The following is a 25,577-nucleotide window of genomic DNA, read 5'->3' on the forward strand; positions in this document are numbered from 1 at the left end:
TTATGTAGGACTATGTTTAATATAATATAGTCTTTGATATCCTTTAATATTCAAATCCATTTAATATCCAAATTAAAAGAAATTGCAGTTTTATGTTTTATATACGAGTATATAATAAGTGTATAATTTAATAAAAACTAAATATTCTTTAAAAGCCAAAACAAATCGATAAATAGACCGCCTACTGCAGTTAGTAACTAATTTTGTCAGTATGTATGAGTAATGTCATATGCATGGTGGTATTGTTGTATAGATGTGTGGGTACATATGGTTAGGAATGTTGTTTGGGTATGTCATTTATTAGACGAACTATCTAAATAACTAACTAGTCTAAGCTGATATTCTTCGTTTCTTGGGCTGCAGCCGCATTGGCCTCCTCCTCAGGATTCTCATTGTTCTCGCACTCATTGTCGCCGCCATTTACCGAGACCTTCTTCTGATCTGCCTCGGCCAAATCGGCATCATTGTTGGAATCTTGTGAATGCGACTGAGCTCGGACTCGTTTATTGGTCTGTTTCTTGCCACCGGCAGCTCCTCTTTCATCTTTAGCCTTAGTTTTAGCCGGGCAGCTATTGCGCGGCTGCTCCACCACAAATAGTTGCTCCAGATATGTGCGATACCAGAGCAAAAACTCATCGCGTTGTCGTGGCATTTCCATCTTCTTAATCTTTGCATAGATGCGCTTGGGCGAAATGAGCGGCGATGCGGCATTGGGTGTCCAGCTAGCAGCGGAGTTTTGAGCAGCGTTTGCCGTCAACTTGGACACTTCGGCAAGCATCGAGTCATTGATAATAGTGTTGCTGTGAGTCTGGTTACGTATGCGTTTGATTATGTACTCAATAAGCTCGTGATCGGGCGCCAACTCAATGATGGCCACTGGCGTTGCGGCATCTTCAATGACCACTTCAATTATTTGCTAAAATGAAGATGACGAACAGTAAGCGGATGCAGGCGTAAACGGAAGACTAAGCTACTTACATCTTCGTTATCTACGGGAGCAGCAGCAGCTGCTGCTTCGCATTGTTCTGGGACAACTGGTGCGGCAGCTGTTGCCAGCACTGGCAAGCTCTCCTCATCCTCGGGACAATCGTTAGCAGGTTGCTCCTGCGGTGGTGTCTCAGTGTCACTTTCAGTCGCCTCTGTGGGTCCATTTACAGCGACATCCTCGGCTGGCTGAGCACTAGTCGCCTGTCCCTGGTTAAGTGTCTTGCGTAGACTGTGGACATCATTGTATACCTGCTGCTGTTCGCCTTGTTGCTCCTGTTGCAATTGCTGCTGCTGTGGTTGCTGCTGCTGCTGCAGTTGTTGTTGCTGTTGTTGCTGCTGCTGTTGCTCAAAGAGTGTTTCCAGTCGTCTGTATACATCCTCCTTGATCGATTCGTAAAACTTTGTTGTAAATTTATCATTCTTCAATGCATTGACCAGCAAATTACGATTCAACTCCTCGGAGGCGGTGTCTTCAGTCTGCTCCAGCGTAGCATTTGATTCATCTGCTCCAGCAGCAGAATCCCGGGTTGTGACATTGTAGACAGGAGCCGTAGGCGGAACTTGTAGTGCTGTAGTCGGTACTGGCAACTCATAATCCATATACTGAGCAGGCAACTCAAAATCAAAACGCAGATGACGTTGCTGCAACGGAGTCAGAGACACTGCGGATGTGGTCGGTTTAGCCGGAACCTTATTGCGCTGATAGAGCGGACTATTCACATTCATGTTGAGCAAATTGGATGAGCCGCTGGCCAACTGCTGTACGGCGCCTTCTTCCTCACGCTGTGTTGGCATCTGACGACGACGATTGCGACGTCTGCCAGTTGTGCTGCCGCCTACATTGAAAATAGATGAATCATTGTTATCATCCTCCTCCACATCCTCGTCATCGCGGGCATCCTCACGCCAATCGCGACTGCTGGCGCTGTTATTCAAATTGTTGCTGTTGCTGCTGTTGTGCTGCAATTGCTGTGCTGTCGGCTCATAAAAGTGGCGATGCTGTTGTTGTTGTATTATCATGGTGCCACTGCTACGTGCGGTATGTGGCAGATGCGCTTGAAAGTAGCTGGGACGCTGACGCTGCCGTTGAATTTGACGATACTGATGCTCCACATTGAGTTCCTCGTTGCTTTTGTTAGATAGCAAATTCTGTCGCGTGTAGCTGCAAAGCGCATAAATATTAATGGGTTAATACAAGCGAGCAACAAACGAAACATAGTTTAAACAATATTAAAATTATTAATTAACGATTTTAGTAGTCAAAGATAAGCACAATCCATTTAAAAAGGCGCAAAAGTATTGTTTTTATCACCTATTTAAATGAAATTAGTTGCCTTGATTGAATTTGTTAGCTTTATAAGTCTAAGCTTAAATTTTTTAATCATTTTAGTCAACAAAACCAACAATAAGTTATGTAATTTAAAAAATTAAATTTTAGGCATTTTCAGTCTACTTACTTTAAAAACTTCAATAAAAAAACAAAAAAAAATTACAATATTTTTGTCGTTGGAGATTCGTTCTACATATATTTAAAAAATATATATAAATGATTTGTTTATTACTTTAGCAATAATTTCAATTAACAGCTCGTTGGTTCCTAATTCTCCAAAAACCGAATCAAAGAATTATAATAACTGCCTAATCCATGTGATCTAAACCAACACCACGAGATTATATACATATATAAAATCTGGCGCTTTACCTTCGGAAATTGTCCCAATAGTTGTTGGCCCGATTGCCCGGTGGCACCTGATTGTTCAGAGTGGGCGGTGGAACTCCGGTCTCCGGCAGTGAGTGCAAGTTGTTGGCATGTTGATTCTGTGTACGCAAATTGGCATTGTTCTGGTGTATGGTATTGTTGTGATGGTTCATAAATATGGGTCCCGGACTGGCGCGATATGAGCCCGGCGACAGCGGTGTCTCGTTGTTGTAGTGAGTTGCTGGCGGTGGCGGTGGTGGTGGCGGCGGTGGTGCTGCGTTATTCAAATATGTCTGCTGCTGATGAGGATCGTTGCTGCTATAGATATTGTTGCGGTGACTGCTGCGATGGTAGTTGCTAAAGGCGCTCTGATGACTGGCCCCAAAGCTGTACAGTTGTTCGGATTGGGCGCGATTGCTGCCACCTCCTAGACACAAGTTGTTAGGCGCCAACCCGCCAGCAACAGGTGGCACAGACTCGGAACGCAAGCTATAGGCGTGATCCTGGCAAGCTGTATTCAAGCGATCTTGAAGCTGTGTAAAAATTTAGCAAAATTAGTGTCCAATGCAATAAAAAAAAGAACTAAAGACTAATGAATCATTTGACTGTTTATGGCTAATTCCTTGAATTAATTATTTAACCAATGCTCACCACATGAATTTGATTGTTGAGATTATCAATCTCGCGCTGTTGATGCCACAACGTCTGATTGCACTGACAAACCGAGTTAATTAGCACCTGTTGAGTTTGCATGAATTGCTGCAGCAGCACAGCATCCGATGTTGGATTAGTGCTTGAAGCATTCGACGATGTAGTTGGAGCCACCGGTGCAGCTGGTATATTACTGGGCGGCGTTGGCACATAGGTGGCTTGTGGATGCCAAGAATTGCCAGCATTATGTGTGGCTGTTGAAAGAATAAAATGAAATTCGAATTATTAATAAATAGATATTAGATTTCAGTTAATTGTGCCCTTACCCCAGATGCCCTGAACTGGATTCATTGGTGGCGGCATATACTGGGATCTGGTGCTGCTGGACTGTATACTGTCATGGCCCAGCGACAGGCTGTCCAAGGTCATATTCAGCTCCTCTTCATTGTTTGATATAGAACGGGCAACTGGCGCTTGTTGTTGTTGCTGCGGCTGCTCCTGTTGTTGATTCTGTTGATTGCGTCGTTGTTGCAGTTGTTGTTGTTGTTGCTGCTGTTGTTGCTGTTGATATTGCTGTTTCTCCACCACGGTGCTGGCTGAAGGCGCACGCTTTAGTGTGGTCGAAGATGATGCGCGAACATGTCCAAAGTATCTATCACTATCGGTGTCATCATTGCCCTCATCATCCGCCTCAGAGGTGGTGTTATTCATGTTGTTAATATGGTTGTTGTTGTTATTGCTGCTGCTGTTATTGTTGTTTGTATAATGGGCCGCATACTCTCGCTGCTTCTGCTCGTACTCCTGACGCAGTTGATCGCATTGTGCCCGCAACTCACTGCGCGATGGTACTTGGAACGTTGGCTTGGCCTCCTCCTCCTCCTCTTCCACCTCCACCTCCACCTCCTGCTCCAATTCCACTTCACGCTGTCTGCAGGGCGTGGGAGTTGGTGTGAGACTATTACGCTGAAGTGCATCCTCGCCCAGTTGGACTGCAGCAGCTGCCTGCCTCTTGCGTCGCTCAATTTCGGCCTTCAATTCCAAAATACGTTCGCGTTCCTTTTGCAAAAGTGCCGCTTCAGCGCGTAGTTCTGATGTCACATCATTAAGATCATGCACACGCTGCTCAATGGGCATCTCAATTCGCTCCAGAGTCTTGCCCACACTGGGCGTGCTTTCGTCAATTTGGTTGACAGTGTTCAGCATGCCTTTAAGCTTGGCCATTTGCGCCTTTAGGGCATCAATATCAGCAGTCTTCTGATTAATCATAGCCTGAGCATGTAAAGCACGCTGTGCAGCGTCGGCTGCTTCCTGACGCAAGAGTGGCGCATTACGTTGGTATTCCACAGGTACCACACGCTCATTGCTGGGCTTCGGTATCTGTTTAGGTGGTGTCGGTTCCTTCTTTGGCTTTGGCTTCGGCTTTTTCTCATGGCCAGCTCCATTGAACGTCTGTGCCGTTTGCCTGGCCGTGCGATTAATGCTGTTTAGCTCGTTGACCAATTCACGCATATCCTCTCGTTGTGTGCGCAATGATTCCAGCTTCTCTTGCAGTGCCTGTTGTTCGGCCAAAATCTCTGGCCCATCATCACCCAGCACACTGCTCAATTCGTTTTGATTGTGTATAAAGGCCGTGAGATTCTTCATGCGTCCCACCAGCGAAGCCATATCATCCTGAACCTGCTGCACCGACTCGTAGTTGGGCGCATCGCCATCACCATTGTGCGGCAAGCGTCCGGCATGCTGACGCAGTTCCTCCATTTCATTGAGATGGGTCTTGGCCATGTTTTGTATTTGCAGCAGTTTTTGCTGCTCATCTTGCAAGTGCTGCATATTGCGATTAGATGCATCCAATCGCTGCTGAAGCTCATCAAAACTGGGCGTAGTATCCGGCGTAGGTGTCTCCATTGCACTGTGCAGCGATTGTATGGACTGGGCACGAATGTCGCTCATCTACAAAACAATTTGTTAATCTGAGTATTGCTGACATTATTACAATGGAATTACGTACTTCACTTAATGCAACATCCTCGAGGCTGGTCGAATTGACAACGCCTTCCTCCCTGTCATTACCATTTGGATTGATTTCATGCACCATGTTGTTCAACTGCTGTGAATATAATATAAAAAGTAAATAAATTTACATTAAGTGCTCTGCATGTAAAGATTTCTGTTTTATTTATTTGATTATTTTAGAATTTTTGGATTTTTACTTTTACCTCTTCTAAAGTTCGTACTGTTAGCTGCTGTCTGTTATTCCAATTCTCATCCAAGCCCAACAAAGTTCGCAATTTCTCAACTTGAGTGCGCGTTGGATTATTTGCTGATGGTCCAAAAATTCGGCGAACTAAAGTTTGTAAAGCTGTGGACGGCTGAGGAATATTATTGTTATTATTCGCACTGGCTATCGACTGGTGTTCCTCGTTGCCGTTGGTTGTGTTGGGTGTGACGACACCTACTGTGGCATTAGGTGTCGTTGCTGGTGGACGCAGTCGTAGCACAGCTCCTGCTGTCGGCGGTGGCTGCTGTTGATGCTGTACTCGCTGCACTGGACGCACCGGAAAGCAATAGCGCTGCTGTTGATCTGTAAGACATAAGACGGAATATCGTATATAGAATCTTTTCAGAGCAATGACGCAGCCAGAAACTGGCCAAATGCCCACAGTGATCGATGCGAATAGCCCTCCACTCCGTGGGCGTTTATTTTTGTGCGCTGTTCTAAATTTAGAGCATGAACTAGCGCACATTTGATGTAGGCAGTATACACATTCAATTTAGCCACCCAGGTGCGTAAAGAAAATATTTTGCGAGTATATTATTTAATTTCTTACCTGCTGGATCGTAACTATGCTCCGCAGCCAATTGACGCAGTGCCTCACGTTGCTGCAACTGTTGTGTGGATATTTCGGATTTTGTTAGTGTTGCACGTTCCAGCAAATCCTTGAAGCAACAACAAATGAAGATAAGCAATAGAACAAATACCAAAAAGGCAGCAATTTTGCTGTTATTTCAAAGTTATGGTATATGGAATTAAAACTGTGTAGACAGTCGGGAAAAAATAGTGCTGTTGTTATATGATGGAGGTCGGCTGAATTACTAAATCGGCGCCACAGACTTCTCGAATGTTTTGGCCTAACATGAGTGTAAAGTGTATTTTTAAATGCAAGAGCACAAAATAATGGCTAAGAGAGAAGATATTCGTACCAGAGCAGATGGATCAGCTAACGAATGGGCGTCATGGCAACGCGAACGTGAAAAATGCTTTATATTAATATAAACAAAAATCAATCGTATTATTGCACGATAACATTATCTCAGCTATATTGTGTGAAAATTTCAGCCTCCTAGGTCTTATGGTTTCGGCTGTGCAATGATTAGTCAGTGATTCAGTCAGTGAATGCGGACAAAGAATTTTATATATATAGATAGATGAATATATGATTAATATAAGGACAATTTGTCTATCTTTTATAGACTTTTATCAGTAACTTACATAAAGGGCTTTGTAGGTGCCACACTGTAGGGGCGATGTCAGTTCCTTTTCACGTTCCCGCTCCCGTTTCTCTTGTTGTTGCTTGATTAAGGACGAGTTGCGCGCACGGTTGGTGACGGAGCGACTTGCGGAAGATGACGATGTGTTTGTGCTTACCGGCGACGTTGAAGTTGTTGTTGTAGCTGTTGTTGTTTGTTTTGGTACTGCACCGGTACTGCGACTTGTATCGCACTCGTTTTTCATTATTAACTTTACGGGCGGAGTCGGCGCCATCAGAATATATACATACACTACCACAATTGTTAAATGTAAACTTAGACTGAAGGAGTACTACCTACTAGATCGAGAGATTCAATTTAATTTCAATTTGACACAACCCACAAATGTATGAAATGTCAATTAGAATACGTTGAATTTATGGTATGGCCTATTCTAATTAAACAATCAAATTGTCAACATCATTGTTTTTCCCATATTGTGGTGTGAGAGCACGAGCTTGCAACTCCAAGCCTATTTTCCTCCATCAAAAATACTTTCCACACAACACTGCTGATTGATAAATTCTTTTACTTAAACATTTTTAATCTTTTTCATATACAAATTTCAACTTTTTTTATACACTTTGTGTTTTAACACAAGACGTTGCCACCTGGCAATAAAAATATAGTCAATTTGAACGTCAGGCAACCTTGATCTAGATAATTTTTCTGACCCACGATTAATAATCGATAGTACTTACGATACATGTAGGCATCCCGATTGTCAAAAGCATTATCATCTACTCTTACTATACCTATCGATAATTTACTGTGCTAACGACAACAAATTTAAAAATTTGAAACTTGATCAGCTCAACTGCATGTTTAAAGAATTATGATTTAATCAATTATAATTACATATTTTTTATGTTTGTGTAAAGTAATCAGCAAGGGGATTCATTACTAAAATGTAATTATTCTATTTGCTCTGCTTGCGCTGTATAATTTCCTCCTTTAACGTCTTGATACGCAGTCGCTCCGCCCTCAAGGTCTCCTCTTGACCACGCAAGTCACTAGTGAAGTCCGTAACCATATTAATCATTGCATTGAGCAGTTCCTTATTATCTGGAGTGGCACTGGTCTCAGATGCAGCAGATGTTGCCGTCTCCGATGATGACAGTGCGCTTCTGCTGGTGCTGCTACTGGTGCTACTGCTCGATTGCACGGATTCCATGACCTTCGTTTGTCTACTCTGCATCACAGTCGAGGATTGTGACTCCAGTGAGGATAAGTGCTGTTCTATTTGCTTAGTAGAGTCCGTCATGTTCTGTACCCGCTTAAATTGCGCCTTCAAATTTGCAATCTCGGCTAGCTTTTCCTGCAGATAGCTGGCCGTTTCTTCTTTGTCCTCCTCAACGTCTGCAGCGTCTGTCTGCACTGCAGCAGCTCCTTCCGTGACAGCTGAAGTCTCAGAACCTACTAGTGACCCAGATGAGCTTATTGTAGTTGAGGTAACCTGCGAATGGTGCTCTCTAGTCGCCTGTCTCAATTGTTGGCGCTGCACACTCAATCTAGACAATTCTTCCTGCAGCTGTCGATGCTCCTCTTGCATTTCCTGCAGTTGACGGTTGGAGGCCGCCAGAAGCTATAAAATATTAATAGAAAACAGCTCATATATACGATATTGTTCCCATTGTTCATTATTCACATTATAGTATGTATATTCGACTTACCTCGCTCAACGCGGAATTATCTTGGGGTTTATTCAACTCATTGACCATTTCGAATATCGTTCCCTAAAAGAAAAATCTCTTGATGACTATGTACATCAACTATAGCGTGTTTTGCTAGCCATTTAATGATGTTTTCAAAACACACAGACACTCATATACTAGAGTACAGATGTCTATAAATACCATTTCTCGTTAAGAACCGACTTTGCAGTAATATTTGTGTCAATCATTTTGACGTTTTTGAGAAATAAGGAATGGCTGCCCCTTGGAAAAGAAATTACTCGAACATAATTATAATTATATAAACTTACAGAGAGTAAAAATGCAGCCGCTGCACTAACAATGAGAACAACCAATTATTTTAAATTATTTAAAGTTAAACAATGCGCTGGTATGTGCACAATGGGATGCCAATATTCTTACTAAATGGCTGTGCCGAAAATGAAAATATTTTATACGATAATTTATAATGTGTATGTTCTCAAACATAGAGTTCTCTCCACGCGTGGCAGGCGACAAATGTTTCAATAACAAACTCTTTATCACGCATTTATATTGGCAAAATGTCAGCTATATAAACATTTACTGTGGAATCCCCTGCTGTCAATATACCAGGAATCACTGAGTCATTAAAATATGAAACTGAACTGCAATTAAACTAATTAAAATGTTTTTAGGACAGGGCTATGAACAGGTTGAGAAGAAATTGATAAGAGAAAAATATCCGTTAACTTAATTGATTGTTGAGAGCCACAGTTTCCAGCCATATAAATGTAGTACTCTTTGAACTTCGACAACAGTCGAGCAAAAAGAAAAGAAGTGGGTACATCAACATGTGGAATACAATATAAAATTTATGGATTTTATTCTTAAATAGTGAAATTACAGACTTTAATTGGCATCTCAGCGCTCTTTCTGCAGCTTCAGTGTGTACTTACAAATCAGATTAGAGTACCCGGATATGTTGACGGTTATGATCGAAACACTCTCTTTACAGGCAACATACAGCTCTGCAAAGGTGTGGCCGATAAAGTATTTCTTCCCTTTGTAGGTGACTGCAAGAAATATTATCTTTGCTGGAGTAAGTGGAAATTTAATTAACGTAAAAATTAAACTTTATCGTCTTTATAATTTTAAATAATGTCAGATGGTGAGGCCATTGAGAAAGAATGTGGAAGGAATTATCAATTTAATGCCCACAATCAAAGTTGCAGCTACGCTAATGAGGATTTATGTTTTCCCAAGTGTGAAGAACGTAAACTGACCACCTTTGGCTATGATCGCACCTGTACCAAGTACGTTCTCTGTTATTATGGTATTCCTGTGCTGAGGGAGTGCCAGGATGGATTGCAGTACAATGCCGAGACGGATCGTTGTGATTTTGCTCAGTATGTGGACTGTGTGGACAATGAGTGTATGAGATTTGCTGAAATCACAGAGCTGCTCTATTTGCCTAGCAAGTCATCATGCAGTAACTACTTCCTGTGTGCCAAGGGTATTCCCATGAATATTACCTGCGCCGAAGGACTACATTTCAGCACAAAGTGCAACTGCTGTGATTATCCGGATAAGTCCGAGTGTCAGGTGAGGTTCCATTATTAAAGTTTTCATATAAAAATATTCTTATGCATCTTCTTAACACATCAGATTACTTCGTTGAATCGAAGCATCCAGCCCTATTCTCGTTCGCCGCTCCGAAAAGTTGATAGTGTCTGTCCAATCAGTGGAATTCACTTCTTGGCTCATAAGCAGCGTCGGGATGCCTACAACTACTGCGTAGATGGTCATGGTATTACCTTGGATTGTACACCAGGTCTGTGGTATGATGCAAGTGTGCAAGAATGCCGGGAACCCAAATATATAAGTGTATAGTAAAATGGTTCTTTCTAAAAGTGCAAGTAAATAAATAAAAGAACATTTTTATGAACCCAAAAAAAATAATTTTTTTTTGATTATGAAATGATAGTCAATTCTAGTTTTGGGTATTTCAATTTCCTTTTGTTTGTTTTTATCAGAAACGTTGCAATATTTTCGTTTCTTAAATTGACTTTTTACTTTTATTATCTACATTTTGGCCTGTTTCTATTTGAATGCAATATCTACTTGTGATAATATCAGACATAAGCGTACATTTTTTTTGTATGATCGCTTTGTTGTTCTTTTGTCGGCTGGCTGGTCTCAGAGAGCAGCATTTGTTTAACAGCTAAAATTAGCCCAAGTGAGGGGAACTCTGAGCATTCAGAACAAATGAAATGCAAACACATTCGTTGAACTTTAAAATTTATTTGGTTCGACATCCCCTAGGCACCCACAAATTGAGGTTCGCGGCATTCCTCCAGCTTGGCATCGTACTCCAAACCAGGAGTGCAGTCCAGAGTGACACCACGACCATTCAAACAATAGTAGTAGGCTTCCTTGCGGGTCTTGTGGGCATAAAAGTGAGCTCCCTCCTCCGGGCATTGGATATCAGCGGAACGGGGAGGAACCCTGGCATAGGGCTGAATGTTGCGTTGCAGTGCCTCCACCTGATAAATCATCACAATTAAAAAGCTGCTTTAAATCGACAAAATATAAGGAATAGAAACAAACACGCACAGTACAATTGGCGCGTGAGGGGAAGTCACAGCATTGACAGTCGGGATTGTATTGAAGACCAGCGGCACAGGTCTGATTCACTGGCAGACCATCGACGCATATATAGTACTTGTCGCAGAGCGCTTTACTGGCAATATAGGTTATGGCGGCGGCATTGTTCTGGCGTATGCAGAGATTATCCACACAGTCCACATACTGAGGGTAGTCGCAACGATCTGTCATCGCATTATACTGCAGTCCGTCGCAACATTCACGAATTACCGGCTCTCCGGCAAAGCAGAGCACATACTTGGTGCAAGTGCGATCGTAACAGTAGGAGCTGAGACCCTGAGACGGGCATTTGGGAAGGCAACGCACCTCGGAGACGTCCACACATTGCTGATCGCGGGCATCGAAGTAGTAGCCGTTAGTGCAGCTGCGAACTATGGCCTGGTTTGCTATTCGGCGAGGAAGAGGTTTTAAGCAAGTAAATACTAGGTTTTAGAAAGACTTTTTTCACTTACCAACACACAAATAGTATTGGCTACAATTGCTGACGTGTGGCAGAAACAGATTGTCGGCCACATTGGAGCAAATATTTATATCTGCCAGACCATTTCCGATGAGCGTGGTGAAGCACAGCAAGGCTAACAGTTGAAAGGCCACTGTTGGAAAGGAAATTTAAATTCATCCTTTTTTTCCATATTATATACTCACTTCTTGAAAGTTACCGCTATTGCAACTGTTTTCTTATTGCCAAGAAAACTCCATTTTATAGGCAAAATCATTACAATTTTGGCAATCATTTGAAGATAAAAGTAGCTTTGTCTTCGGCGAAAACTTAACTTATCTGATGTGAATTTGATGACAAGCGCAGTGTCAGCTTGCAAATTGAATAGATAAAGGCAATACCCGTATCACATAAACATACTCGAACAATACTCGTTATAAGTACCTACAAAAAGAAAAATATTAACTTATCTTTCTCATAGGGTAGCTCATTATTTGCTGTCATCTGTTTTTATCAGCCATTAATGTGCATATGTTAATTAAACTTACAACGTGTCCTAAACATTGGAATTACACAATCAATGGAAGGCAACACCAAAACAGAGATCGACATATTCCAGGCATGTATCTTAAAGTAAATGTTACGTTTATACTATGTAATTCACGATTTTCAAGACGAACTAGTTGCAAAAGCAAAAGATATAAATGTTCATTACATTTTATTAAATACCATTAAATAAAAAGTAAAAGCAGAAATAGACCGGTTTATTATAAGAGTAATTGTAAGTTAGATTCATTAAAATAAAAGCCCTTTTAATATTAAAAAATTTTTGCTTATTTTAGGAAAAAAATCACAATATACAAAAATACGCAAGAAATTTTAAGAAATTATTTTTGGTTATTATGAAAAAAAGTAATTAATTCTAGCAAATAAAATATAGTGCTTTAAAATAAATTGAGAAAATAAAGTGTCAAGTATTATCTTTATACAAAGTCCCAAAGCAAATTCATATTTCTAAATAAAATAATATTTTTATTGGATAATGTACTTTTACACAGAGAAGCGTTTATAAATAAACTCGGTTTGCGTATTTATTTTTGTACCCATTTATAAAGGAAGAGACAAATAAAAAAGAGTAAAAATCAAATTTCTATACCATTTGCTAAATTAAAATGTAGTTTTCCTTTGGGAGTCTTGATACGCGTGCCTGAATATGATAAGGTTACTTCCCAAAAACTGATTTGGCCATTTGTGAAATTGATTTTTACTCTTAAATGTGTATAAAACAGTCCCAAAGTAGAAGAAAAAAGTAAATCAATCTGTCATATAAATTAGACAGTTGCTGAGTAAAACTTACAGTTGAGTTCGGGAACCGATGCGCCTAAGAAGTCAGTAAGGGTCTTTTATATCAGCTAAAAGCTTATTTTACTTGTTAATATTCATATTTTATTAACAGTGAAGTTGCTACCACTTTATGGATTGGTCCTATTCGGCTTGGTCCACTGTGTATTTCCCCAGAATATATTAAGTCCAAACCCGCCACATGAATTGATTGTGGCGCCCGAACCCGAAGGTGTGGAAAAAGAAGAGCAGGATGAGGATGTGGATCCAGAAATAAAAAAATACGGCATTATTTTAAATGGAATAAATCTCTGCGCTAATATCGCAAATAATTCGTTTCTGCCCCATGTCGGCAACTGTTCCGATTATATAGAGTGTGTTGGTAAGTAATATTACAACATTATATAACATTAAATTAATGCATTTATAAACCCTTGTAGACCAAAAAGCAATTCCAGGAAACTGTTATCATGAGAATGTTATCAATGAATTATGCATAGACAATTTATCAGACTGTAAACTTGGATTTGATTACACATATCAAGTATGCAATAAGATGGAATATGGTGTTAAGTGTATGCCAGAATGTGAGGATTATAACCTGACCAGCTTTTGCTATGATCGCACCTGTACCAAATACGTTCTCTGTTACTATGGTATCCCAGTTCTGAGAGAGTGCATGGACGGTTTGCAGTACAATTCGGAGACGGATCGTTGTGATTTTCCCGAATATGTAGACTGTGTTGATAACGACTGCTCTCAAGAAATAACACCAAGAGATATTGCTTATATTGCCAGTAAGGCTAGTTGTTCAAAGTATTACATTTGTTCTTACGGAAAGGCATTTAGTCAGGAGTGTACAAATGGTTTGTACTTTAATCCAGATACTAACCACTGTGATTTTAAATCAAAAGTTGAATGCAAGGTTTGTTCTGATCTGATTGATTTGAATACGAGTATATATATATATATTAATTTGTTGTTCTAGGTCACGGCTCAGCAGCGCAACATTAAGCCCTTTTCTCGATCGCCACCTCGACGTGCTGATATAATTTGTCCAGAGAAAGGAGTTCATTTCTACGCCCACAAGAGTCGCCGGGATGCCTACTACTATTGTGTACAAGGTAATGGTGTTACCTTGGATTGTACGCCTGGTTTGTTTTACGACTCCGAGGCTCACGAATGCCGAGAGCCACAATACATTGGCTAGACCCGTTTTTTGGTACATCTTTCATCCAATCCTATACATTTCTGTTGTGTCTAATATTATGAATTTTTTAAATACATGATTACAAAATTCTTACTCAGCGTTTTCTTTTCGTGTATTAAATTTTGTATGTTACGTACCTGGTACAATCTGAATTATCATAATGACTATCAAAATTACTATCAGTTCCTGTTTCTTAATTATTTTTAGAGGTAAATGCAAAAATATTTTCCTTGCATACTTTTAGAATCTGGCTATAATTTCTATTCTTGTCTTTTGGATAGCATACAAATGGACCTAAAGACAACTCTTAATTTTTTTTTAAATTTCTTAGAATTCAATTTGTTCTGCTGTCGCAGAATTATTAGATTTCTGAATTTCATGCTTTAATTATAGTGAAGTAAAGACTTTGTCAACTTTGCTCAAGATGTTTCTAAGCGTTTCGAGAGCTTTTTTTATTCCATATCCAAACCATTCACAATGGGGGATACCGTTAGCATTGCGCATGTGTTGTGCAGCTGCCGTAGATATTTTGAGAGAATTGAGACCCCATTCATGCACGGGGCCACCCACTCACAAACACAGAGACACACACGCCTCGTAACCAATACCGAAAACAAAAACAAATGTTGGCAGTCTCTGAATTAACTTTGCAAAGCAACGCACACACACATACACACACACGGGTATAAAAAAAACGAAATAATCTTGAATCTGAACTCATGAAAAGTGAAAATGTTTTGCTAGCTGCATTCAGAAATTCAGTTGGCGTTGTCAGTTCGCTGCGGGTCCTTGCGCAGGAGGAAGCAGATTGGCAGGCACTATAATTAAAATGAATACATAAAAGCGCGCAGTGTGTTTATAAATTTGTATAAAAGGAACCGATCTATGCATTCCATATACAATAAAATTGCAATAAATTTTTTTCAAAAATTGTTCAATAAATTTAAGAGAATTTGAGCTCAGCGAATCGAAGCGGTTGTCGCGTGTTTTATTCAAGGCTGGCAAGAGGATTCGTTATTGCCAGTTGTGTGTATCGTGCCAGGTCAGTTGAGCGTTCAAGGACTTTTTCGTGCAACAAAAACAACAACAGCAACAGCAACAACAACAATATGCGTGCAATAATAATAAAAACAACAAACAGAGTGCCACAAATGTGCAAATAAGGCGGTGATTTCAAATCAAATTAGTTAGTTAATATATCATAAAGGCGCAGGTAAAAAGTGCTAACAAACGACATGCAAATTGGCCTGCACTTGAAAATAAACCACATATTCATATATACACACATCCCACAAACCAACACACGCATTCGCCCACATTAACACAACTTTCGCATTGAAATTGCATTGAAATTGCTCACATTGCTCATACGTAGCGTGTGCCATCAAGTGGGCAACAGCGACGCAATCTGTCTGCTTGTCGCTTTGACAGACAGATTGACGAACAGACAGACAGACAGTTTGGTAGTCATGGGCTTTATATCCACCTAGCTTTTGACCCAAGCTGATTTCATACCTCCACATTCTCCCCATTTGCATTTTGTTTTTGCAAAGAAATTCAACAACAAATTCACTTCCCGCCAAGGCACAAAACACAAACGGGGCCCAAAAGGTTAACGGCTAAAGCAAGCCATGAAAAAAAGAAGGCTGAGAAACCCATTTAACAAAGTAAAAGTGAAAGGATGTGAGGTTGAAGTACAGCGCGTGCTTTTGTACTTTACGTTTCATGTTTTGCTTGTATATTTTCCCATGGCTTCAGTTTTGTTTTATAAATCGAGTAAGAATCCTATGAATTCGAGTACACATATTCTTAAGAAAACAGGAAGAAATACATCTGTCACAAAGTCACAAAAGTCTAGACTCTACACAAAGACTTATTTGTGAAATTTTCAGAATTTTACGTGTTCGTTTATTACAACAAAAAATATAAAATAGCAGCTGGGTTGAGGAAAACCTCAGATTGGTAAAACAGTCCGTTTATAGCCAGTGTATATATTATCAAAGAAATAAATTATCTTTAATCTGCCGAAAAATTATGTTTTTAATTGTTTTAATACCAAAATATTATTTCACTAACTTAAGCTTAAAAACGTATTAGAATCAGCTTAATATTACAGCTAAAAGAATTACAAACTCTCATTTAAACTCAATAGATAGTTGATTTGAAAAAAATTTATATTTATTTAATAAAAAATGGACTACAAAAAATTGAGCTCACCTGTTTCCGCCCGGGATCGAACCGGGGGCCTTCTGCGTGTTAGGCAGATGTGATAACCGCTACACCACGGAAACAGTTGTAACGAGGAAGTCAGAACGGGCATTTATAGTTGCTAAAGGCGCTCGGTTTGAAAATTTGTCAGCCGGCGTTGCAAACAAGTTCAAATATCAATGAAGCATTAAAAAAAGAGAAAGGCATTGACAGTCTACAATCAAAAGTAAAGCAAAATCATTGGACCCAGAGATAATGTATTATATTCATATGTATGCTCACATACTTTAGTACATAATAGCTCTTTTATATACGGTGGCTGGCTATGCCTTTGAGTTTTTTTATTTCAATGATTCAATCGCTGAGGAAATACTATATTAAAATATTATTTAAATAAGATAAGATTAATCTATTGACTGATTATAGTAAAATGTATAAGTCGCATTAGAATAAGATAAGATAGGACAATAAATTACTTAGAAAGCTGACATTGAGTTAATGAAAAATTACCTTTATATATTTTATATTGTAAATATCAAAACTTAAAATCCAAGTAACTGTAGAAGTTCTTTTTTGCCTTCATCTAGTGGTGAAGCTACCGAAAATTAAATAATGCTAGAACAAAACAATCAAAAAAAGGTTATACTTTTAATTTTAAAGCTCAATGTATCAAATATACATATGTATTAAATTTTTATAAAGATTACGTTTGGAAGCTAGGACTTATAATTAAAACTGTAAAACTAACGTGTTTTTATTACTATTCGACGCTTTAAATTGTTATATTAAAGTTTTTCTAGTTTCCGACACATTTTAATGGCATGCAAAATTTTAACTTATTTTAAAGAAATATAAAAAATAATTTTAAAAAATCAATTTTATCTGTTTCCGCCCGGGATCGAACCGGGGGCCTTCTGCGTGTTAGGCAGATGTGATAACCGCTACACCACGGAAACAGTTGAAACAACTGCGGCAAAATAGCCAATTTCAATGCAAATATTTTATTAAACAACATGTCTAAAAACGGTTGCAATAAGGACAGATAATCTGTTTTGCTATTTTAAAATTATTTTGGAATGCGACCAAATGATTTGCCAATTTAATTTCGCTTTTTATTGCGGCTAAAAACAGCGAGACGCTTGCTAATGCTGATAATAGAATTATGAGCTTATTGAGAGAAAAATCTATGTACCTCCCATGAAAAGTGTAAAAGATTTATTCTTAAATATTTATAATTGTGCTCGATTTGTGTTAATTTACAGACTGTTTTGTCAGATGTGAAAATATCATAAACACTTTTAAATCTAAACTAAAAAGCTAAAAAGGAATGGCAAACAAAGAATGTAAAGAGTCGAGAGATGAAACTCAAAGCCCATCTGAGGTCAACCGTTTAGCAGTTGAACTAAACAATAGTTTCCTTGGTAACCACTTTAGCAATTTGAGCATTTCTCAAGTTTAAAAGGAGACAATGTCAAAGTTCATTAATATCGGTTCCGACAACTTCCAAGAACACTTATTTGTTGACCACAAGAGGTAAACGATACAGCAAGTTCAACTCTAGACAGCGAATGGTAAATTGTAATCATAATAAGCTAAATCCACAGGGCTTTATGATAAAATGAATGAGTGATAAAGGGAGAGGGAGACAGAAAATGGCAAATCAAGCGTATACAATGCATTGAACCTTGGAAGTCAGGCAAATTGTCGAACAAATACGAATACAAATCGAAAAGGGGGAGGACAAAATGAGCAAGAAACTGAAATGAACCTATCAGAAGGTTGTCAAAATGTCTCTTTTAAATACGAGTATGTTTATTTTATTACTTTTGCTCGTGCTTGAGTATTTATTTATTTGCGCACTGCTCTGAGTGCCGTTGTGTAACTTTTCTCGCCCAAGATGTCGATGACAATGCGAAAAGCATTGAACTTTGAACTTTGACGGGCACAGTTGAACACGGTACCTTTAGCTGACATAGACACATTCCAGAAAATATGCTAAATATAAATATGAAATTAAACGCCTGGCCATTCTATATGCAATTTTTGCTATTTGAAATACAATTTGGAAAGTTCATATTTCTTCTCTTTTCTGTACGATCTTTGGTTGTCATTGTTGATTGGTTAACAACGCTGCGACTACCATGGTCCAGACCAAACACGACAACTGAGAACAGTTCAATGAACAGCTAAGCAAGTTAAGCGGAAAACGCAAATGTAAACAAAGCGCACAGAGCGAACACTGAGACGAGAGCATCGAAAATAGCTAAAAGTTGGTTGGTAGTTTATTTCTAATCATTATATTGACTTCTTTCTTTATAATTAATTTTGAAATTAATTGATTTATTTATTTTCATTAAATAAATGCGAAAATAAAATACAAAACAATCACCTTAGTGATATCAATTAAAATTTACAATGCAAAAAATATAATCACCTGTTTCCGCCCGGGATCGAACCGGGGGCCTTCTGCGTGTTAGGCAGATGTGATAACCGCTACACCACGGAAACAGTTGAGTTTGGTCCGGCGAAAAAGGCAATAAAAGACCACTAAAATTTGTAATAGTAGTACTAATTTAGAACATCTCATCTATATGCATCCTTTAATTTGCACTTAGTTATTGGAATCATACTTTAAGTTCGGGCAAACATAAAAATAAAGTAGATGACAAAATTAAAATTCTTAGTGGGGAACAATAAAACGTGTATGGGAATCGAGGTTTAATATGATTTTTGTATTTTGTAAATAATTGTGTGTCTAAAAGAATTTTACAAAATACAATACGAAACAATCCCCTTAGTGATATCAATTAAAATTGAAAATTTAAAATGCAAAAAATTTATTCATCTGTTTCCGCCCGGGATCGAACCGGGGGCCTTCTGCGTGTTAGGCAGATGTGATAACCGCTACACCACGGAAACAGTTGAGAATGCATTGGATAAGTTGCCTGTTTCACATATTCAAATACACAAATAGTTATTTACAATGAATTTTTCAAATATATTTTTGGAAAATAGTATGAATAGAACCACTGTGCAAATCCCAGGACGTGTTCTTTGTAACATCGCACCTTGTGTGTGTCTGCAATGTTGTTAATGAATGTCTGTGTTCATTTTTTGGCGCGCTTGGCTTTTGTGTTGAGTTTGTTCGTGGTTCGTGTGTCGTGTGTCGGTTTTCGATTTTGGGTTTTGGCTGCAGCCAATGACACGGGAAGTGAAAGCATTACCAGAATGCTGTTGTCATTGTTGTTGTTATTATTGCTGGGGTTTTTTGACCAGGCAGCAACCTTTGTCTGCCGCTTACCTATGCAGCCCTTGAAAGCCTGAATGGGGGAGGGGGAGTCATTTTGGGGCTGCTGTTGTTGTGGGGTAGTTGAACTTGAAAGAACGCACAAAGAGGAAACAAACGAAGCAGACAGACTTGGAGTGCAGCACAATAAAAAGCGATGCGCACGTTTCCTGTTTAGCCATCTAAGTATATATATATATATGTGTGTGTGTGTGTGTGTGGGAGATTCCATCTTCCGTCTAGGCAACAAACGGTTGCGGCTTCAAATGAAAAGCCAAATGACTCATGCGCTTTGTCTGGCTCCAACTGGCAAACTCTTAACTTCAAATAAGTTTCGCGTCGTGTGTCTGTTAACAATATTTCCTACTTACAGTCAAGTGTTGGTCGGAGTCTGGACATGCATTTCTGGATTGACAAACGGTCGCAACAAACCGGTTACGGTCGTTCGCGTGTTGCTGCCTCATTGTCGCATGCGGGTGGCGGTCTCAGCTACGGGCATCCGCCGCGTCGCAGCAAATCCAGCAGCAACAATGGCAGCAGCAACATGGCCGCCAGCAGCAGCAGCAGTGGCAGTGGCAGCCACAATCAAAATCTGGCTTCAGTGCATCGAGCACCGTTTGGTGTGCCGTTTGGTGGTGACTTTCAGACTGGTGCGAGCAGCAGTCGCCAGGCATCCCATTATACCAGCAGCAGCAGCAGCAGCAATAATAATGCACATGCCAGTAACCAGCAATTGTTGCACCACAGCAGCAACAACAATAACAGCAGCGGCAGCTGCAGCAATGCTGCCATGACAACTGCAACTGCCAGCAATAACAACAATGCCAATGCCAATGCAACTGCTTCATCGGCAGCCGTGTTAACAGGCAGTGGAACAATTGTTCCGCTTGTCGCACGTGGCTCGCATTATCATCAGCACAGCACGCGATATCAGCCAAGGCCACAGCAACAACATCAGCAGCATCAACAACACCAACAATTGCAGCAGCATCAGTTGCAGCAACAGCAGCAACACTATCACTACAACTACCATCATCCTCAATTTGGCAATATGGCTGTGCCCGTGCGGCAATATGAGTCACAGCAACAACAACAACAGCAGCAGCAACATCTACAGCAACATCAGCAACATTCGGGAGTTTATGCGTAAGTACTTTAAAGAATCTTATCATTTTATTTTTTTTATTAATATCTTTATTTTGTATTATTTTATTAGCATTGTTTAGTTTGTTGGGATACTTATAATTTCTTAACTTGGCAAGTTATTTTGCAATTGCTGCAGTTGCAATCACACATATATTAAACTCCTCATTTCCATAGTGACGATGCCTACAGCGCTTATCATCATCATCACAGCAGCAGCAACAGTGGCAACAACTGCAGCAACACCAACAATAGCCGCTATGCCACACCACGTCGACACAACTCTAACAACAATATGCGACACACAACAGCAACAGCTACATCAACGACTGCAGCCACGCCCATACCGCCCACACAGACACAGACAACAGCAACGGGACCCAGCAACCAGCTGCAGCAGCAACATCACGCATTGTTGCAACACGCCGATTCGCAGCTACTGCCAAGTCATCTGAAATGTGGTATGTGCGCCTCGCTCGTGTTGGCCTCGGTGTTTGTGGCAGGCGCCAAGTTCTACTTTGACCATCAGGGCACCGGGTTGGAGGTGCTCATTTTTTGCGCCTTTTCGGCCACATTTTTTTTGGCTGCCTGCATGGTGTCGCTATGCCGCATTCCCAAGGGATTCTTGCCGAATGGACGCGGCAATGGACGTGCCGTTTGTCACAGCCGTGGCGTGAATACAAGTGGCAATGGTGCCGGTTGCCTGTTGGAGTTGAATGATGTGCGTTACTTGGATGAGCGACAGGTGGAGATTAGTGCTGCAACGGCTGCAGCAGCTGCTGCTGGTCCGCCGCCGTATCATATAGCAATATTGCTGCCGGAACAAACACCGACGGCGATGGGCAACAAACAACTGCCACTGGATGAGTCGCCGCCGCCGTCCTATGATAAGATACTTGTGTAGGTTAGACTAGGGGTAGCGCTTTATGGTTTTATTTAGGAATTGAGCGTCAATTTCAGTTTAGAGCCAGCTATCAACCCAATCCAATGAATCCAAAAATTCTTGCTCAATATTTTTCTAATGATATCAAAATTTATATAAACATATACACGGCAAAAATGACATTTGCATATAGATGATATATAAAGATATACATACATATATACACATACATATACATATAATTAAAAAAATAAATATAAAGTATATTTTTAAGCTCCTATTAATATTTTTACACTTTGAACTTTCTAATCCAAAACACACACAATCCCAAAATCCAAACTTTCTACTAAACTATGTATCATTTTTGTTCTGTGATATGCACAAAAGAAAATCATTCGTAATAAACCATTAGAGACAAAGCAAAGCAACAAAAAAATCGAAGTAAACAAACCACAAAAAATAGAAAATAGAGGACATATACTCGATATACTATATGAATATGTGAAAAATAAAATTAATACACATCAATCAGCCAAAACAGTATTAGTAGTCAAGTAGACACTTAAGTAACAATTACTCATATGCAACATTAAATAATTAATGTAAAGGTGCAATATAATGCAAATAAATAAATTATGAATTAATTTGAAAACTAAATTTCAAATTTGCCGGTTATTATTGGCTCTTGGCATATCTAAATATTTCACTAGCCGTGTGGTGACACTGGTAGGTAGATAGGCCAATCGATAATTGGTAAAAACTCCATAACGAGCCCAATTTAAATTTATTAAATAGAAAGGCTGCCAGACGTTCAAACTATCGGTAAATTTTTCTGGGATTCAAAGCTGCCATCACTGACAAAAAATGCAAATTTTAAAATGCAAAAAACTCAAAAAAATTAATTAATTTGATGATAATTAAAATGTAGAAATTAAACAAAATTAAGCTTAACATTTTAAAAAATGTTTGAAGTTCGTCAGCCGTCGGGAAGAGAAGTTATCTAATTTAATTCTAAAAAAAAATTATATTGAAAAATCAAGAAAATTCTAAAAAAAATTATGCCTAAATTTAAAAATTTCTAGAAAATAAGAAGTCCGAAATTAAGTACAAAAATAAAAAACACCCAATTTCGGAAATGTACTTGTTTTTTTTAAGTACAAAAAATCGAGTCAGATCAGAAACTTTTACCGGATGGGCAACCCTCGGATCATAAAAAATTAGCACCAAAAAATCCCAAGCTGGAAACGACTAAACTCTGAATTTTGTTTATTAATTTTACTTGTTTACTAAAAAGAACTGTATATTATGACTCGCCATGCACGCAATTGCACCGCCGGAGCGGTTTACACTTACAACGAGAAGAAACGCGATGCTGCCGAATCTGGTTATGGTACAAATGCCAAGCGATTGGGAAAAGATTCCGTAAAATCATTTGATTGCTGTTCATTAACGCTGCAGCCATGCAGAATTCCTGTGGTTACTAAGGACGGCTACCTCTTCGATAAGGAAGCTATTCTGCAGTATATTGTGACCAAGAAAAACGAATACAGCCGTAAGCTAAAGGAATATGAGCGTCTGCGTCGTGTCGAGGAAAACGAACTTGCAGTGGAGGCAAATAACAAGCAACAGGCGCGCATGGAACGGTTTGTAAATGCCGAGAAGCCAACAACAACTCCGGCACATCGGCCAACAGCAACTATAGTAAAGCCCAGCCAGGCTAATGCCACGCCTAGTACATCAGCAGCAGCAGCGGCGGCAGCGGCATCTAGCTCTGGCAGTTCCATATCGAACATGGCCAATGGACATGAGAAGAAACTGCCCAGCTTTTGGCTACCCTCAGAGTGTCCCAATGCGGGTGCTGCCAAGGCGAAGAAACCAGATGCCACCATTTATTGTCCAGTCTCCCAGCAGCCGCTTCGAGTCAAGGATCTAATCGATGTCAAGTTTACGCTTCTCAAAGATGGTGACAACAAGCGTTCTCTGATTGCCAAGGAAGCTCGTTACATGTGTCCCATCACACATGATGTACTGAGCAACGCCGTCCCTTGTGCCGTGCTTCGTCCCACGTAAGTCTCTCCCAGATTATCCTAAAATTCGATTTTAATTGAAACATACTTGCAGAGGCGATGTGGTTACTGTGGAATGCGTGGAGAAGCTTATACGTAAGGACATGATTCATCCGCTTACCGATCGCAAGCTCAAGGACAAGGATATCATTCTTCTACAACGGGTAAATAATGCAGTAGAGTCTGCGTTTGATTATGCTCTATATTACAACATTTACAATTCTAGGGCGGCACTGGCTATGCTATTACCAATGACAATCTGCAAGCTAAGGAAAGCCGGCCTATGCTGCAAGTTTAGACAATATGTCAATTGAAATTGTGTTATAATTAAGCTACTACAAAAATTAAACTAAAATATCTGTGGGAAATAGCAAAATTCATTAATTACGAATCATTTAATATTAAATATATTTAAGAATTATTCAACAGACATTTAGTGGTTATTACAAATTTCATAGCTCTTCAATATTAGCCGTATAACAAATATCGTCATCATATATTAAAGACTTGCTCAAGTATCGGAGAAAATATAAGATTGAGATTTATTTTTAGTATTTTGAATTCCGCTTCTGAAAATTTAACTTCTTTCACTAAAAATTATCAACTTTGGTCATAAAAGATGAGTTTATTTTAATGTGGAACAAGTAACAAACTGTTAATGTTTATAAATAAAATGGTATAACAAAAGTTTTAAAGTCATGCCGAAAGGTAAGTTTCCGGAGTTTTAAGCGACCTTGACACACTCCCAAAGAAAACAGTTAACAGATAACTTTTTGGCAAAAAAAATAAAGTATTACACATGTATAAGATAACAATATTGATAAGCTATAATGACCTTGAAAAGTACCTTAAAAGGCGAAAGAAATTCAATGTTGATAGCATAGTAAAATTTGTTACAGTGAAGAAAACACAAAATGTTTCAGGTAAAAGAATTTGCCAAGCTGCTCTTCCTGCTGATCCTGGCAGGAGAAATTGCTGACAATCGGGCGGATGTATTTCCACAATGCACAAACGTTGAAGCAGATACTTTTGTTGTGGCCATAGATGATTGCACCAGCTACATATATTGCAATGGGGAAGACTCCTTCAGGGACACCTGTCCGGATCAAACATATTTCGATGGACAGGCTCAGGAATGTGCTTTTGATGATGCTGGTGTTTGTCTTCAGCCTCTGGAGACCACAACAATGAAGGCAGCAATTACTGTTGCTGCGGAGATAGAGAACAACAGCATGGAGGAATTACCTGTTGAAGCAACAACAACATCTTCAGCATCACCATCCCCATCACATACAGAGGTTAGGCCTTCAAAGCCAGAAGGAAGTAGACCACATTGTGATACCGCCGGGGATGGATATCATCCGCATCCGGATCGCTGCGAGTATTATTACAGTTGCCTGCGAGGATACTTAACAATCGTGCGATGTCCCTACAAGTTTGGCTGGGATTATGCGGAGGGACGATGCAAGCCCATGTCTGAGGTGCATTGCTTTAGCTTATAGATAAATCTCTTAAGTCGCTAGGTGAATAAATGCTGGGCTAACCCAGATTTTGTGTGAGGCAGCCACACGAAATGACAATAATAAATAAGTATTTGTGGCATTTTAATGAATTGAAAAAGTGCAACAACAGCAGCGACAAGGGGCTGGGAGGGGATTCGGCCCAGCAGCGCCTCCAATTCGCCTCCATTTGTATTTGTCAGGCGTTGTCAACATAATTCAAATCTCAACAGCAGGTACAAAAATGTATTTTTGTAACATTTTGCAAATGCTGTTGTTGTTGTAGTTGTAGTTGTTTTGTTGGCTTCCACATTTTTA

The 25,577-nt window shown here is 39.5% G+C and overlaps 7 protein-coding genes and 4 non-coding genes across 13 annotated transcripts; 4 read left to right on the top strand and 7 right to left on the bottom strand.

Annotated features, from left to right (window-relative positions):
- Positions 1-88: 88 nt before the first annotated feature.
- Positions 89-7,387, bottom strand: LOC117788837 (putative uncharacterized protein DDB_G0271606). Of its 3 annotated transcripts, none has more exons than XM_034627725.1 (9): positions 6,828-7,387; positions 6,166-6,274; positions 5,554-5,918; positions 5,346-5,441; positions 3,664-5,287; positions 3,338-3,591; positions 2,690-3,219; positions 979-2,149; positions 89-916 (listed from the first exon to the last, which is right to left on the bottom strand). In XM_034627725.1, exons 1-9 carry the CDS (start codon positions 7,098-7,100, stop codon positions 326-328), a joined length of 5,013 nt encoding a protein of 1,670 aa, XP_034483616.1. In that variant the 5' UTR covers positions 7,101-7,387; the 3' UTR covers positions 89-325. The 3 variants fall into 3 exon arrangements, with proteins under 3 accessions (XP_034483616.1, XP_034483614.1, XP_034483617.1); XM_034627723.1 differs by having other exon boundaries at positions 5,346-5,444; XM_034627726.1 differs by lacking the exons at positions 89-916; positions 979-2,149 and having other exon boundaries at positions 2,516-3,219; positions 5,346-5,444; positions 6,828-7,386.
- Positions 7,388-7,678: 291 nt separating this feature from the next.
- Positions 7,679-8,952, bottom strand: LOC117788841 (coiled-coil domain-containing protein 110). Its single transcript, XM_034627730.1, has 3 exons — positions 8,850-8,952; positions 8,539-8,601; positions 7,679-8,450 (listed from the first exon to the last, which is right to left on the bottom strand). The coding sequence occupies exons 2-3, from the start codon at positions 8,584-8,586 to the stop codon at positions 7,785-7,787; spliced, it is 714 nt and encodes a 237-aa protein (XP_034483621.1). The 5' UTR covers positions 8,587-8,601; positions 8,850-8,952; the 3' UTR covers positions 7,679-7,784.
- A 55-nt stretch (positions 8,953-9,007) lies between these two features.
- Positions 9,008-14,267, top strand: LOC117787082. Its single transcript, XM_034625526.1, has 9 exons — positions 9,008-9,011; positions 9,416-9,619; positions 9,686-10,122; positions 10,186-10,409; positions 12,913-12,932; positions 12,988-13,011; positions 13,080-13,346; positions 13,405-13,889; positions 13,953-14,267. Exons 1-9 carry the CDS (start codon positions 9,008-9,010, stop codon positions 14,172-14,174), a joined length of 1,887 nt encoding a protein of 628 aa, XP_034481417.1. The 3' UTR covers positions 14,175-14,267.
- Positions 10,802-11,849, bottom strand: LOC117788839 (peritrophin-1). Its single transcript, XM_034627728.1, has 4 exons — positions 11,830-11,849; positions 11,637-11,777; positions 11,134-11,570; positions 10,802-11,063 (listed from the first exon to the last, which is right to left on the bottom strand). Coding segments are annotated over exons 1-4 (804 nt in total). The 5' UTR covers positions 11,831-11,849; the 3' UTR covers positions 10,802-10,838.
- An 896-nt stretch (positions 14,268-15,163) lies between the features above and the next one.
- Positions 15,164-22,351, top strand: LOC117787634 (protein kinase 4). The gene is made up of 3 exons (XM_034626206.1): positions 15,164-15,216; positions 20,042-20,814; positions 20,989-22,351. Exons 2-3 carry the CDS (start codon positions 20,066-20,068, stop codon positions 21,713-21,715), a joined length of 1,476 nt encoding a protein of 491 aa, XP_034482097.1. The 5' UTR covers positions 15,164-15,216; positions 20,042-20,065; the 3' UTR covers positions 21,716-22,351.
- On the bottom strand, positions 16,393-16,465 carry Trnav-aac. The gene has a single exon. It is a non-coding gene; the product is annotated as a tRNA-Val (tRNA).
- Trnav-aac lies at positions 17,266-17,338 on the bottom strand. Its single transcript has one exon. It is a non-coding gene; the product is annotated as a tRNA-Val (tRNA).
- Trnav-aac lies at positions 18,818-18,890 on the bottom strand. The gene has a single exon. It is a non-coding gene; the product is annotated as a tRNA-Val (tRNA).
- Positions 19,229-19,301, bottom strand: Trnav-aac. The gene has a single exon. It is a non-coding gene; the product is annotated as a tRNA-Val (tRNA).
- A 587-nt stretch (positions 22,352-22,938) lies between the features above and the next one.
- On the top strand, positions 22,939-24,114 carry LOC117787253 (nitric oxide synthase-interacting protein homolog). Its single transcript, XM_034625734.1, has 3 exons — positions 22,939-23,760; positions 23,816-23,924; positions 23,987-24,114. Exons 1-3 carry the CDS (start codon positions 23,000-23,002, stop codon positions 24,056-24,058), a joined length of 942 nt encoding a protein of 313 aa, XP_034481625.1. The 5' UTR covers positions 22,939-22,999; the 3' UTR covers positions 24,059-24,114.
- A 560-nt stretch (positions 24,115-24,674) lies between these two features.
- Positions 24,675-25,353, top strand: LOC117787085. The gene has a single exon (XM_034625531.1). It carries the CDS (start codon positions 24,675-24,677, stop codon positions 25,260-25,262), a length of 588 nt encoding a protein of 195 aa, XP_034481422.1. The 3' UTR covers positions 25,263-25,353.
- Positions 25,354-25,577: the final 224 nt, after the last annotated feature.

Source organism: Drosophila innubila (assembly GCF_004354385.1).
Source record: "Drosophila innubila isolate TH190305 chromosome 3L unlocalized genomic scaffold, UK_Dinn_1.0 0_D_3L, whole genome shotgun sequence".
Lineage (NCBI taxonomy): Eukaryota > Metazoa > Arthropoda > Insecta > Diptera > Drosophilidae > Drosophila > Drosophila innubila.

Bases quoted from the DNA above. Each gene is read 5' to 3' on its own strand.
- LOC117788837 (XM_034627723.1), bottom strand. From the start codon at position 7,100: ATGGCGCCGACTCCGCCCGTAAAGTTAATAATGAAAAACGAGTGCGAT. The intron at 6,275-6,827 runs GTAAGTTACTGA...TGTTGCTTCAAG, and splicing joins GCACCTACAAAGCCCTTTAT to GATTTGCTGGAACGTGCAAC. The intron at 2,150-2,689 runs GTAAAGCGCCAG...TGCGCTTTGCAG, and splicing joins TATTGGGACAATTTCCGAAG to CTACACGCGACAGAATTTGC.
- LOC117788841 (XM_034627730.1), bottom strand. From the start codon at position 8,586: ATGGTCAATGAGTTGAATAAACCCCAAGATAATTCCGCGTTGAGCGAG. The intron at 8,451-8,538 runs GTAAGTCGAATA...AATATTTTATAG, and splicing joins ATAATTCCGCGTTGAGCGAG to CTTCTGGCGGCCTCCAACCG.
- LOC117787082 (XM_034625526.1), top strand. The intron at 9,620-9,685 runs GTAAGTGGAAAT...AAATAATGTCAG, and splicing joins GAAATATTATCTTTGCTGGA to ATGGTGAGGCCATTGAGAAA. The intron at 10,123-10,185 runs GTGAGGTTCCAT...TTAACACATCAG, and splicing joins CGGATAAGTCCGAGTGTCAG to ATTACTTCGTTGAATCGAAG.
- LOC117788839 (XM_034627728.1), bottom strand. The intron at 11,571-11,636 runs GTAAGTGAAAAA...CTCGCCGAATAG, and splicing joins CCAATACTATTTGTGTGTTG to CAAACCAGGCCATAGTTCGC. The intron at 11,064-11,133 runs GTGCGTGTTTGT...ATGATTTATCAG, and splicing joins CCTCACGCGCCAATTGTACT to GTGGAGGCACTGCAACGCAA.
- LOC117787634 (XM_034626206.1), top strand. From the start codon at position 20,066: ATGCATTTCTGGATTGACAAACGGTCGCAACAAACCGGTTACGGTCGT. The intron at 20,815-20,988 runs GTAAGTACTTTA...TCATTTCCATAG, and splicing joins CAACATTCGGGAGTTTATGC to TGACGATGCCTACAGCGCTT.
- LOC117787253 (XM_034625734.1), top strand. From the start codon at position 23,000: ATGACTCGCCATGCACGCAATTGCACCGCCGGAGCGGTTTACACTTAC. The intron at 23,761-23,815 runs GTAAGTCTCTCC...ACATACTTGCAG, and splicing joins TGTGCCGTGCTTCGTCCCAC to AGGCGATGTGGTTACTGTGG. The intron at 23,925-23,986 runs GTAAATAATGCA...TTACAATTCTAG, and splicing joins ATATCATTCTTCTACAACGG to GGCGGCACTGGCTATGCTAT.
- LOC117787085 (XM_034625531.1), top strand. From the start codon at position 24,675: ATGTTTCAGGTAAAAGAATTTGCCAAGCTGCTCTTCCTGCTGATCCTG.